Source organism: Citrus sinensis, chromosome 3 (genome assembly GCF_022201045.2).
Source record: "Citrus sinensis cultivar Valencia sweet orange chromosome 3, DVS_A1.0, whole genome shotgun sequence".
NCBI classification, from domain to species: Eukaryota; Viridiplantae; Streptophyta; class Magnoliopsida; order Sapindales; family Rutaceae; genus Citrus; species Citrus sinensis.
Genome location: NC_068558.1, coordinates 9,159,320 through 9,173,402, shown reverse-complemented (window position 1 = coordinate 9,173,402; position 14,083 = coordinate 9,159,320). Strand labels below are relative to the sequence as shown.

General features: G+C 36.1%; 2 protein-coding genes across 24 annotated transcripts; one reads left to right on the top strand and one right to left on the bottom strand.

The window, feature by feature from the left end:
• The first annotated feature begins 287 nt into the window (after positions 1–287).
• On the top strand, positions 288–3,489 carry LOC127901453 (uncharacterized). Of its 22 annotated transcripts, none has more exons than XM_052438810.1 (5): positions 288–472; positions 623–658; positions 981–1,321; positions 2,378–2,532; positions 3,235–3,489. In XM_052438810.1, the coding sequence occupies exons 2-5, from the start codon at positions 650–652 to the stop codon at positions 3,417–3,419; spliced, it is 690 nt and encodes a 229-aa protein (XP_052294770.1). In that variant the 5' UTR covers positions 288–472; positions 623–649; the 3' UTR covers positions 3,420–3,489. The 22 variants fall into 22 exon arrangements, 11 of the variants coding, with proteins under 11 accessions (XP_052294770.1, XP_052294769.1, XP_052294773.1 ...); XM_052438809.1 differs by having other exon boundaries at positions 3,226–3,489; XM_052438813.1 differs by having other exon boundaries at positions 289–472; positions 2,456–2,532.
• A 4,671-nt stretch (positions 3,490–8,160) lies between these two features.
• LOC127900962 (uncharacterized) lies at positions 8,161–10,400 on the bottom strand. Of its 2 annotated transcripts, XR_008052872.1 has the most exons (4): positions 9,909–10,400; positions 9,414–9,793; positions 9,057–9,310; positions 8,161–8,926 (listed from the first exon to the last, which is right to left on the bottom strand). XR_008052872.1 is itself a non-coding variant. In XM_052436483.1 (3 exons), the coding sequence occupies exons 2-3, from the start codon at positions 9,789–9,791 to the stop codon at positions 9,188–9,190; spliced, it is 501 nt and encodes a 166-aa protein (XP_052292443.1). In that variant the 5' UTR covers positions 9,792–9,793; positions 9,909–10,400; the 3' UTR covers positions 8,161–9,187. The 2 variants fall into 2 exon arrangements, 1 of the variants encoding a protein (XP_052292443.1); XM_052436483.1 differs by having other exon boundaries at positions 8,161–9,310.
• Positions 10,401–14,083: the final 3,683 nt, after the last annotated feature.

Sequence of the window (14,083 nt, the reverse complement as noted above, 5' to 3'; positions counted from 1 at the left end):
GGTTGTTTAACTCTTCATAGATCTAGACAACATGTCGGAATAACTTGAATATAATAAAAGATCCATAGTGTACATATTTATAGAGGTGTACATAAATTTTATTTAATATTATTATATCCAGTTCAATTGTTTATATTATTATAGTAATTTATTAGTAAGATTTATTAATCCTATGTGACGGGCGGATCTATATAGGGACCGTCATGGCTCCTGTAAAAAAAAAAAAATTAATATTTTAATAACTAATATTTTATATTAAAATAAATATATATTAATAAAATATCTATTTTATAGGGTTGTACGGTGCCGTTTATTTACAAAATTAAAAAAGAAGAAGCTTGTAGAAGAAGAAGAGTCGAAGTCTTGAAAGAAGAAGAAGATACAAATACAAGTTTATCGTTAATAAGGAAGATGAAATATATGGGTAACGCTTGATTGGCTGACGAATCACCAGACAACTTATCAATTCAAGGTAAATCTTGACCTTGAAGAATGATTTTGTTAATATTAGTTTGTATTTGTCTTGCTTCTTGATTCTTGAACTTGAATAATGAACAATGATTTTCCAATTTTCTATCGTTATTGCTAGCAAATAATTAAGAGTAGCCAACTGATTTTTCAGGCCCAATGTCCATCGTGGAATACCAGAATGCTTCTAGTTATTATTCTTCATTCTTACTTCTTCAAGAAAAGATTTTTTAGCTTTATTTTTTTATAATGTTCTGTTCTTGTACTTTTGCAGAACTGCAGTTTTGCGTCTTCAATTATATTCATATTATGTATATTTTTTTTTAGGATAAGTAAAATTGTATTAAAATGATCAAATTGGCCAATGATACACTATAAGCCGAAATGCCGAATGGAATTCAAAGCCAAATTAGAAATTAAAAAATATTTACTTAATTTTTTAAATAATAATTCTTTGCCATTGCATTGTAAATAATCCTGTAACCTTCATTTATAAAATTATTTTTTTCCAGATTATGGCTAAGCCACAAAAGACTCTAGATGCATTTTTTAAGAGAAAAGACTCATCAGAAAGTCCAACGTCTTTGACTCCATGTCAAATTAATGTTGAACATTCAACCCTTGCCCAAGAGCAGCGTCCTCCAAAATCTCCAAGAATTGAATCAAGAAAAGATGATAATTTGAACTCTTTACAACGTGATCCTGGATTGCGTCAACAAATATGGAATTATCTTGTGAATGAGCGAGACGAAATACGTCGAGCTTATATTAAAGCGGGACCATATCATGTTGTTCTTTCAAAATATCCAGCATCCGGGCCAGAAGATCATCCTCGGAGATTTCAGTCTTCTTGGTATGTAAAATTTTCATCATGGCTAGAGTATTCTCCTTCTAAGGATGCTGCATTTTGTTTACCATGTTTTCTTTTTGTAATGCCAAATGGACGTCCAGCATCAACTACATTTACAGTACATGGATTTAGAAATTGGAAAAAAGTTAATGATGGGAAAAAATGTGCATTCTTGGTTCACATGGGGGAATCACATAATGCTGCTGAAAAAAGTTGTGCAAATCTAATGAATCCATCTTTTCATATTGATAAACAGATGAATGCACAAACTAGAGAAGAAAAAAAGATGAATATGTTGAGGCTTAAGACTACAGTAGATGCTATCCAATGGCTTACATTTCAATCATTGGCTTTTAGAGGACATGATGAGAGTGTAAATTCTAGGAATCGGGGAAATTTCATTGAATTGGTAAAACTTTTGGCAACATATAATGATGATGTTGCTAAAGTTGTATTAGAAAATGCTCCAAAACATGCCAAGTATACTGCAGGGTCAATACAAAAAGAAATTTTGTAGATTCTTGCTAACAAAGTGAGAGAGAAAATTCACGAGGAAATTGGAGATGCAAAGTATTGTATTCTTGTGGATGAGGCTAAAGATGAGTCTAGAAAGGAGCAAATGGCACTTGTGTTGCGTTTTGTTGATAATGATGGTTTCATAAGAGAAAGGTTTTTTGATATTTTGCATGTAAAGGATACTACTTCAATGACTTTGAAAAAAGAGTTATCTTCCATACTCTGTCGATATAAACTTGATGTTCAAAACATGCGTGGATAAGGGTATGATGGTGCTAGCAACATGCATGGTGAATGGAATGGGTTGCAAGCATTATTTCTTGGTGAGTGCCCATATGCTTATTATATACATTGTATGGCACATAGATTAAAATTAGCGTTAGTTGCTGCTTCTAGAGAGGTGATTCCTGTGCATCAGTTTTTTTCAAAATTGACTTTTGTTGTGAACTTCTTTAGTGTATCTAGCAAGCATAATAGTGAACTACAATCAGTTCAAATACATGAAATCACTAATATGATTGCTATTGATGAACTTGAGACTAGTAAAGGAGCAAACCAGATTGGAACTTTGTGGAAAACAGGTGATACTCATTGGGGTTCTCATTTTCATTCCGTTTACAGTTTAATAAAGATGTTTAAGGCAACTTGTGAAGTTCTTCAAAGCATTGTCAAGAGAGGATCCAATTATTCTCAACCAGGTAATGCTAATTCAATTTATAATCTTATTACATCTTTTGATTTTGTGTTTATCTTGCATTTAGTGAAGGAGATTCTAGGAATTACATATATTCTTTGTCAAGCTTTACAGCAGAAGTCTCAAGATATTTTAAATGCTATGCACCATTTGTCAACAACAAGAGCTCTTGTTCAAAAACTGAGAGAAGATGGTTGGGATTCTTTTCTTGAAACTACAAAATCATTTTGTGAAAAGTATGAAATTGATGTATCTGATATGAGTGGTCTTTACATTATGGGTCGTGGTCGTTCTTGTCATCAAAAGGACCAAATCACAATTGAGCATCATTATCAGATTGATTTATCTACTGCTACAATTGACTCTCAGTTGCAGGAGTTAAATAGTAGATTCAGTGAGAAAACAATGGAATTTATTACTCTTAGCTCAGCTTTAGACCCAAAGGATGGTTTTAAATAATTTAATATTAATGATATTTGCAAACTTATAGAAAAGTTTTATCCCCAATATTTCACAGAGCAAGAGAGAATTATTTTGAAATATCAGTTGCAGCATTATGAGTTAGATGTGCTTCATCATCCAAGTTTTCAAAGTATGTCTAAATTATCTGAAATATGTCGAGAACGGGTGGAAACAAGAAAATCACATTGTTATCATCTAATTGATAGATTGATTCGTCTTATATTGACACTTCCAGTTTCCACAGCAACTACAGAAATATCATTTTTAGCTATGAAGATTATTAAAACAAGCCTTCGTAACAAGATGGGAGATGGATTTCTTGCGAATTATTTGGTTGTTCACATCGAAAAAGAAATTGCAGAAATCTTTAGTACAGAGTATATTGTATTTGATTTTTGTTCCATGAAAGAACGCAAAGCTCAAGTTTAGGAGATTTTATAATTTTGTTTGTTCACTTGCCTGTATGTTTTGAAACAAAATGTGAACTTTGATTAAAGTACTTTATTTTCTATTATATTAATAATTGCTTATTTACATTAAAAAATTTGTTGATTTTTTTTTTTGAAAAAATTCTTTGGCCCCTCCAGCCAAGATTGGCTTATTCTGCCCCTGCTATGTGATTGCTTTTAAAACTCACTAACACTTTTAAAAAGAAATTTTACCAAGCGTTCAACAGATTAACTTTACGGCTGATTATTTCTACAATATAATTAATAATAATTATTTTAAAAGTTACAATATTATCAAACTAACCCTTCATAGGACGGGAATTTGCATAAATATACACAACAGATTATTAATTTTAAATTTAATTTAAAGTGTGTTTATTAGTTACATGGATTTAAGCATTATATTTCTATTTATTATATAATATTAGTTTGAAGTAAATTTTTGTTGGGTAAATAATGTCAAAAAGTTAAATAGTTATAAGGGTTATCTGTGTAAATATTTTCTAAACATTGAGACATGTATACATCACTTGACTTCTTGTTTACAATTATTTATTTCGTGGGCCCGTTAATTGAAACATGTATAGCCGTTAATTTTACAATGAAACTTCAGGCGTAGAAATGTTATCGTATCTTTACCATGCATTATTGATTGGTACTTTGATCGTCAGTTATTCTTCTTATTTACAATGGGTTTTACTAAGTTATAACATGTGTAATTTACAGTTTTCATAAAACATACAAAAACTAGTAATATGATAGTGAAGCTCACTGCCATGAATAAATTACACAAGTTGTAACTGAACAAGACCCACAACATTTACGATTATTTATTATTTGAACCACGTTTTGCACATGCAAAAATTGAATCACAGCCCTTACTCTTACCAACTTATTGTACGATAAGACTTGAGCCGTTGATCCCTCATCCATACTTTGCAACGTCACAATCACCCAGGTCGGCACCGTCGGAGAGTTGATGTCCATGAACAAAATAATTTGTTCTCGAAACTTTGAAAAGTTGGAGGCATGTGCTGCACAAAACCAAATGATGTATCAAGATTTGTTATGTGAAAAATAATAATAATAATTTAATTTGGTAATAGAAAGTTGATGTTTAACCTTCAGAAGACGACAAAATAATTTCAGCCCTTGGATGCATCATACGGCTGGAATCACAGGTCTGAATAATTCTTAATATTTGGGAGACCGCATCAGAGTTCGATTATTTACAATCAATTTTAAGATTTACAGTAATTTTAGAAATAAATTTTATTAAATATTTAATTGTTTTTAATCACAACTGAATGTGCTTTCAAAATTAACCACAAACGCAACAATCACATAAAAAAACAAAGCCTATTGTCATGGACCGCAATCGTGGCCCCCAAGATATGCGCTTATACGCTAGTGTCGATGATGGTTGTGCTGATTGTTGGAGACGTGCTTCAGGGGCGTGCGTGTGGGGAATACAATGGCCCTAGACTCTTTGGAGTTCAGGCAGGCCGACCCGGTTGAGTTTGGGGAGCTTGTCGCTAGTCGAGGACTTAACCTTGAAGACGGGTCTAGGCAAAACCCTACACACACTGGTTGGGAACTGGAGCCGTTCTCCTGACGAGCCCAAGACAGGGCGAAACCAGTCGATATTGTGCCACTTCCACTAGGCTTACTCTCGTAGTATGGGATGCGGGAGTGCCGTACGGGCTCGAAACCTCTCGTCCCGTGACACTATGCCATCAATGGCTCTATAACTTATGAGCAAGATTAGATTTGATTTGAAACTCTTGTACTGTATTAGTATATCATAATATCAAGATTTACTTTTAGATCTTTAATTGGCGCTTTCAATCACAACAGTGGAACAATTATTGGGGTTTGATTCAGCCACATAATTAAATTAGGGTTTCGTATGCAAGAATATTTCTGGTTCATTCAGTTATGCAATAACTAAGTGAAATGGAATTTTGAAAAAAAAAAAAAGACTTTATAATAGTTATCAAGATTTTCTTTTAACTATAATACCCTATGCAGATACAATATTAATTAAAAAATTAATTTTTAATTTTTTAAAAAAATATAAATATAATTTAAAAAATTTAATAGATAAAATAATTTAAAAATGTAAATTTAATAATTTTGTATTTATTATAAGAATTTTAAATAAATCTTAGGGATAAATAGATTTTACAATTAATAAAATATATTTCATGTAATAATAAGTAAATTATTTTATATAATATTGAAAATAAAATAATTTTTAAAATGTAAATTTCGTTCATTTGTCCATCACAAACCTTTTCCAATTGTTATCTACTTTTCTGATTTCTACGATTACTATCTACATTTTTCATTGAATTATTGCTTTGTCGGTACTTTCGCAATTATTTATTTTGTGGACCAGACCGTGTTTCGCACTAATTGCAATTATTTAACTATAGCTGTTTATCTTACTAATCACTATACCATTACCATGAATTAGTGTTGCTTTTACTACGTTCTAACCACCAAGGTTGACACCGGTGGCCACTTAATTGAATCACTATATATATCAAATCAAACCAGAGATAGCAACTCGCTCAAGCTCAACAAAAGTATTGATTACGGTTCATCCACAATAAGCTAGCAGAGATCTTTTCCATTTCTGGTTTGATGAATATGGAAACTCCTTGCGCAAGTTTATAAACCATGTTCAGTTGAAAAACATTTATAATTTATAGTTCTTATTTCAATATATGCATTTATGATTATCTTAACATATGCATTTATAAAAATATTTTTTAATATTAATTTTGAATGTAAGAACAAATGGTCGGAGGGTCATATAATAATGATAATTGACAGTGTTGCTGATGTCGAGGATGTGAAAAATGAAAATCTTGATCTTCATATTGTCCCTCAATATGAGAGAAATCTCAATCATACTGGTTAAATATATATAATATTACTCTTATTATTATGTTTAATTAAATAAAAAGGATGAGTGCTATTAGTTTCTATCGATCATGTGAGTGTCATTTTGGTTAAATTCAACTATTAGGATCTATTGAGATTTTGAAGAGATTATCTTTGATAATGTCCATGTACTACGTCTTTGTTAATAAATAAAAGTATCTTGTGTCAATGTGTTATTTATTTTGGTCTCTTAATAAAATTTAGTTTAATTAATTATGCTCTTTTTCTTATATTTACATATATGCGCACACAAATACCGCAAAGAAAAAAAAAAGAAAAAAAATTCACATATTAGTTTGCTAATTATTGCAACTTGTAGTGGAACCAAGATCTACGTAATTAATTAAGAATGTTTGTATTTTCTTAATTGTATTTTCTCAAATGGGTTGTCCTTAACAACTTTACCGCTGCTGAATACAATTCATCCAGCTATACCGTCAAAGTCACAAAATAAAAATAAAAGAGATATTATGAATATTTTTAATTAATTTAATAATTTTATTATCCTGCTAATTAAAATATCGCGTTTCTATGTGTTGTTTAAGTTAATCCACCAATAAAAATAAAAGTATTATCCTAATTAATTTAATTGATTATGCTCACTTTCTTTTTGAATATTTTTGTGATATAAATTCTACATATTTTTTTTCTTAAACAATCTCGTCGCAACAAGGGAAATTATTGAAGATAAGAAAGAAGAATAGAGTAACTCACGGGGACAATATGTGCCTTACATCTACACTGACCAGTCTAAAAATCCATGATTCTACTCTTAAAGATATTTTTAAATACACTTTCTTAAAGATACCGGTGTCTCTTGGGAATTTTAGTCTGGAGTAAAAGGTTTTTAGATGATTAATGTATGCATAACACCTGACATACATGCATCCATGCATTAATTGGATGAAATAATCCTCATTCCTAATCGGGTGACTATGCATTTAACCACATTCGTCATTCGAATTCGGAGTTATTATCCAATTGATTATACTCTGTGTCTATAACTAACAAAAAGGTTCCCCATATCAAATTCCATATTAAAATGCTAGTTAATACATTAAACTAAGCAGCTAGTAATTAACTTTTCTTTTTCAGCTTTAGTCCATCCTTTTCCATTTTCTTGCGAAATAACAAACAAAGCCTTGACGTCCAGTATCTTAAAAAAAAATCATTGTAAGATACCAAGAATTGATTCTGTATATTAGCCGAACCTATTGGTCTGCGCACGAAAATTATTAATTTCTTCAATATTAACTGTCCAATATCTTCACTTAGGATGGTCGATGTGGTAGGTCATACACCTCTTATTTGTTGTGTCCGTAACGATTACAACAAATAATAATTATATACTCGATCACCCACGCTAAGTGGCTTCAGGTTAATTGATGTTGTCTTTAAACCAAGAATCCGTTTAGATCACTATGATATTCCGAATTATATAAAAGCTATATATCTCTTACTATATTTATATACATGCGAAAAATAAGAGGAATATGAATTGTGGAAAGTTCAATTACGAAATAGTGAAGGCCTTAGACAATGTGATGCAGTGTGGTCGCGGACGCGAAAGGTATGATAATGGAAGTTGAATAATAGATACAAAAACGAATAGTCCAAGGTAGATAATACGCCAACACCGAAACAGTGAGGCGACCCAAGACAAAAATATACACCAAAACGTAGGATTAGATGATTTTCGAATCCAAGAGCGATTTAGATAAATAATCCCATGAAGAAATATTAATTAAAGGTTTTCTAACGTATTATATAACCAACCAATTTATAATAGAAAAATAGCCTAATTATACTTAAAAATGGAGATAGAATTCTACCCAAAGAAGAATAATACAATCTGGTAAATAAAAATTAAAATCACTTGCTCAAACAATTTAACTCTAAAACAGTTGTCCTAACTATATATCACTACGGTAATTTATATATCTGTTGTGTAGGGTTAAGATCTATCCAATGGTTTTTTTTTTTTTTTTGGCTTAACAGAACTTCGGTGATTATTCTCAAGAATTGACCTCTATAAGGAGAGGAGGTCATTTGTAGCTGAACTAAACAAAAAGTACAATTCAAAACCAAATTTTAATGGAATCCAATTGCTCTTCTTGACCACCATTTTCCTTAGTAGGCATAAAGTTACTGCATCAACTTCTGAGCAACATGAAGCAACATGAATGTAGCATGCCCCTCCCCAGTCATCAGTGCTCATGGCGTCAGATGAAGATGGCATCTTTCCATCATATCGCTGTTTTACAAAAGAGAATGGAACATATCTGTACTTGATCATGTGCATAATCTGTCTCCTCATAGTGAGAGTGAATAGCGTCAACCAGTAGAAAAGAAGTATTGGCCAAAAGACATGCACATCAAACGCACTGAAGAATGTCATCAGAAAACCAATGCAGAAGGACCTTGTGAAAGCCGTATTGGCCAGAACTTGAACTCGAGCAAGCAGCGTACGAACGGCCGGAACTCGTCCGATCCGTGGGTGGGCAACGTCGGCCCGTCGCTATACTCGAGGTCAATCTGCGGGGACAGAAATCCCATCAACAGATTCAACATCCAATGATTTATTTTGTTTTCAACTGATTTTGGGGTAGGAAAAGCCAAACCAATCTAGAAGAATAAATTTATATTTTTGGGGGAGACGGGGTACCTTATTAGTTTGTTGTGTGAGGTGTAATGTATCTGAAATCCGGGGGAGGTGAGAAAGGGAGAGAGAGTGATAACAATGGTGAAATGTTTAGAACTAAGAGAGGTGTCCTTCAAAATGGGCTCCACGCTTTCTCAAGCAAGCTGATCCTCGCGAGACTGACGGTTTTGGAGCTCACCCCTTAACTTGTCGACCTCTGACTGGGCGGCAACAAAGGAGTCGAGGTCTGGAAGGCACTGGCTGAGGAAAAAGGATGCCTGCGGGTCATAAAAGACATGTTAAATATATGTGTATGACAATATGATTAAATAAGTAAAAAAAAAATGAAGGGTGCACCCGGGATACCCCAGGAAAGCCTACCTCTTGGGTAGCCCTAAGCGCTTGACCATGACGTTGGCTCAAACTCATCTTGTCAGTCTCTTCAACAACCTCGGAGGTAACCTTTTCAGTAGAGTAGTAAAAACAGCAAGCCAAGTGCAAAACCTCCTTGTTGGAAGTTGGGTCTAGGTCACCTTCGCGTAACTTATCGGGAAAAGCGGAAACCAGCCCGAATTTTCTCTTCCTCGAGGGAGGGGTATCCTTCGACCCGTTGCGGGACATACCCTGGGATTTCTCCTTTGGTCCGGGAGCTCGAGGTGGTCTGGAGCCTTTCGGGGGTACCGCTAAATCCTGAGATCTGGAAGCACCACCTACTACCGGTTGGAAAAAGGCATCAAAAGCGTCACCCGCCGATTTCATAACTGCACCCAATGCACAAAAGTTATGTTAGTCGGACCAGTACAAAGTACTAAAAAAGCAAAAATGAGAAATGAAAAGCGGGGAACCAAAATAAAGAATGCGGTGATAACGGGATACCTTACTAGTTTGTTGTGTGAGGTGTGGTGTATCTGAAAATCGGGGGAGGTGAGAAAGGGAGGGTGAGTGGTAACAATGGTGAAAGGTATAGAAGGAAGAAAGAAAAGAGAGAAACAAAAAGAAGAAAGAAAGAAAATGGAGAAAGAAAAGAGAAGAAAGAAAACGGAAGAAGAAGAAAATAAAAGAAAAAAAAAGTGAAGAAAGAATAAAGCCAAGGGAAGACGAATAGATGTAAAAAAAAAAAAAGAACGGAGAAGACAACACGGAGGGGGGAGAGCTGCAGCCACCGAACCGACGCCGAAAATCGCCAAGAAGTTCGCCTTCCGAAACGAAAAAGAGTGAAGAAAAAGAGAGAAGAAAAGGAAAAAAAGAGAGAGAAAGTAAGGATAAAATGAAGACACAAGGGAGGAGGGTTACCGTGTCTATCGCCGGGTTGGATCTCGCCGTGAGCCGCTGGAAAACCGCCTTGAACCGACCAGATCTGGAGCCCAAAATCGTCACTGCAGCAGCCGAGATCCACGTCGGAAAACGTACCAGATTAACGCCGGCCGAGAGAGAAATAAGGAAGAAAGAAAAGAAAGAAAGAGAAAGAAGGAAGAAATAAAAGGAAAAAAGAGAAAGAAGGAAGAAATAAAAGGAAGAAAGAAAAGAGAGAAAGAGAAAGAAGGAAGAAATAAAAGGAAGAAAGAAAAAAGAGAAAGAGAAAGAAGAAAGAAATAAAAGGGAGAAAGAAAAGAGAAGAAAGAAAACGGGAAGAAGAATGAAATAAAAGAAAAATAAAGTGAAGAAAGAATAAAGCCCAAGGGAAGACGAACGGATGTAAAAAAAAATGAAGAACGGAGAAGACAACACGGAGGGGGGAGAGCTACAGCCACCGAACCGACTGCCGCGGCTGCAGCCACCGAACCGACGCTGAAAATTGCCAAGAAGATCGCCTGCCGAAATGAAAAAGAAAGAAGAAAAAGAAAAAAGAAAAAGAGAGAAGAAAAGGGAAAAGAAGAGAGAGAAAGTAAGGATAAAATGAAGACACAAGGGATAAGGGCTACCGTGTCTACCGCCGGATTGGATCTCGCCGTGAGCCGCCGGAAAAGCACCTTGAACCGACCAGATCTGGAGCCCCAAACCGCCACTACAGCAGCCGAAATCCACGCTGGAAAACACACCAGATCAACGCTGGCCAAGAGGGAAAGAAGGAAGAAAGAAAAGAGAGAAAGAGAAAGAAAAAAGAAAGAAAAAGGAGAAAGAAAACGGGAAGAAGAAGGAAATAAAAGAAAAAAAAGAAGTGAAGAAAGAATAAAGTCAGGAGAAGACGAACAGATGTAAAAAAAAAATGGAGAAGACAACACGGAGGGGGGAGAGCTGCAGCCACCGAACCGACACCGGAAATCGCCAAAAAGATCGCCTTCCGAAATGAATGAGAGTGAAGAAAAAGAGAGAAGAAAAGGAAAAAAAGAGAGAGAAAGTAAGGATAAAATGAAGACATAAGGGAGGAGGGTTACCGTGTCTACCGCCGGGTTGGATCTCGCCGTGAGCCGTCGAAAAATCGCCTTGAACCGACCAGATCTGGAGCCCAAAATCGCCACTGCAGCAGCCGAGATCCACGTCGAAAAACGTACCAGATTAACGCGGCTGAGAGAGAAAGAAGAAAGAAAGAAAAGAGAGAAAGAAAAAGAAGGAAGAAATAAAAGGAAGAAAGAAAAAAGAGAAAGAGAAAGAAGAAAGAAATAAAAGGGAGAAAGAAAATAGAAGAAAGAAAACGGGAAGAAGAATGAAATAAAAGAAAAATAAAGTGAAGAAAGAATAAAGCCCAAGGGAAGACGAACGAATGTAAAAAAAAATGAAGAACGGAGAAGACAACACGGAGGGGGGAGAGCTGCAGCCACCAAACCGACTGCCGCGGCTGCAGCCACCGAACCGACGCTGAAAATTGCCAAGAAGATCGCCTGCCGAAATGAAAAAGAAAGAAGAAAAAGAAAAAAGAAAAAGAGAGAAGAAAAGGGAAAAGAAGAGAGAGAAAGTAAGGATAAAATGAAGACACAAGGGATGAGGGCTACCGTGTCTACCGCCGGATTGGATCTCGCCGTGAGCCGCTGGAAAATCACCTTGAACCGACCAGATCTGGAGCCCCAAACCGCCACTACAGCAGCCGAAATCCACGCCGGAAAACACACCAGATCAACGCTGGCCAAGAGGGAAAGAAGGAAGAAAGAAAAGAGAGAAAAAGAAAGAAAAAAGAAAGAAAAAGGAGAAAGAAAACGGGAAGAAGAAGGAAATAAAAGAAAAAAAAAGAAGTGAAGAAAGAATAAAGTCAGGAGAAGACGAACAGATGTAAAAAAAAATGGAGAAGACAACACGGAGGGGGGAGAGCTGCAGCCACCGAACCGACGCCGGAAATCGCCAAAAAGATCGCCTTCCGAAACGAATGAGAGTGAAGAAAAAGAGAGAAGAAAAGGAAAAAAAGAGAGAGAAAGTAAGGATAAAATGAAGACACAAGGGAGGAGGGTTACCGTGTCTACCGCCGGGTTGGATCTCGCCGTGAGCCGTCGAAAAACCGCCTTGAACCGACCAGATCTGGAGCCCAAAATCGCCACTGCAGCAGCCGAGATCCACGTCGAAAAACGTACCAGATTAACGCGGCTGAGAGAGAAAGAAGGAAGAAAGAAAAGAGAGAAAGAAAAAGAAGGAAGAAATAAAAGGAAGAAAGAAAAAAGAGAAAGAGAAAGAGAAAGAAGAAAGAAATAAAAGGGAGAAAGAAAATAGAAGAAAGAAAACGGGAAGAAGAATGAAATAAAAGAAAAATAAAGTGAAGAAAGAATAAAGCCCAAGGGAAGACGAACGGATGTAAAAAAAAATGAAGAACGGAGAAGACAACACAGAGGGGGGAGAGCTGCAGCCACCGAACCGACTGCCGCGGCTGCAGCCACCGAACCGACGCTGAAAATTGCCAAGAAGATCGCCTGCCGAAATGAAAAAGAAAGAAGAAAAAGAAAAAAGAAAAAGAGAGAAGAAAAGGGAAAAGAAGAGAGAGAAAGTAAGGATAAAATGAAGACACAAGGGATGAGGGCTACCGTGTCTACCGCCGGATTGGATCTCGCCGTGAGCCGTCGGAAAACCGCCTTGAACCGACCAGATCTGGAGCCCCAAACCGCCACTGCAGCAGCCGAAATCCACGCCGAAAAACACACCAGATCAACGTTGGCCAAGAGAGAAAGAAGGAAGAAAGAAAAGAGAGAAAGAGAAAGAAGAAAGAAAGAAAAAGGAGAAAGAAAAGAGAAGAAAGAAAACGGGAAGAAGATGGAAATAAAAGAAAAAAAAAGAAGTGAAGAAAGAATAAAGTCCAAGGGAAGACGAATGGATGTAAAAAAAAAAGGCGGGAAAAGGAAAAGACAAAGAGAAGATTTTTAGTTCGGAGTATACAAAGTTTAGTTAAAGGAAGAAATTATGCAAGGTGCCCTCAGTCCAACCGCGTCGCCACGTGTCACTCATACAATGACTTTTTTTTTCCTCTAATACTTCTTGCAAAAAAAAAACTAGGGGGATGTTGTTTGAGGGAAAAATAGAAAAGGCAATAGAGCGCCACATGTCAACCAATGGAATGATTCCGGCACAATCTGAGGTATCCCACACAATCCGAGGTGCCCGGCGTGATTTGAGGTACCCCGCACAAATAGAGGTGCCCTGCACAATTAAAGGTACCCCACACAAATAGAGGTACCCCGCATAATAGGAGATACCCCACGTAACTCGAGGTACCTGGCAGAACAGATGCAAGAGAATCCTCTAAAAATATCTACCATGAGAAACGTCTCCACCTTTTAAAAGATATTTTTTAATTTTGTCAGAATTAGGAATAAAAAACGCGTGCTAAAAGGAGGGACAGCCGCCTGCCACCTCTGCCAAAAGTGAAGGACACTGTCCTAAGAACAGTGGTCCTCAACCGCCTACCCGACAGCTACTGCAAAGGTATCCTGGACCACCCTCCAGCGCGCGCCACGTTTCCAAAGGCTAAGATACACCGCGAACATGCACATAACGGCCCAAAAATCATAAAAATGATAAAATAATGTTAGCCAAAAAGGGTACGCCACGTGGCAGCCAAGGTACTCCATATATAAAGTCGCTTAAGTTTCATTCTCCAGGAGGCTCTTAGTCACCATTAACACTCACACTCAAAA

What these genes read in the sequence shown, in the direction of transcription:
- LOC127901453 (XM_052438803.1), top strand. An exon ending in CGGAGATTTCAGTCTTCTTG is followed by an intron (nt 1,322 to 2,377) that starts GTATGTAAAATT and finishes ACTTGAGACTAG; the next exon opens with TAAAGGAGCAAACCAGATTG.
- LOC127900962 (XM_052436483.1), bottom strand. Translation starts at nt 9,791, where the DNA reads ATGAAATCGGCGGGTGACGCTTTTGATGCCTTTTTCCAACCGGTAGTA. An exon ending in CGCTTAGGGCTACCCAAGAG is followed by an intron (nt 9,311 to 9,413) that starts GTAGGCTTTCCT and finishes TATGACCCGCAG; the next exon opens with GCATCCTTTTTCCTCAGCCA.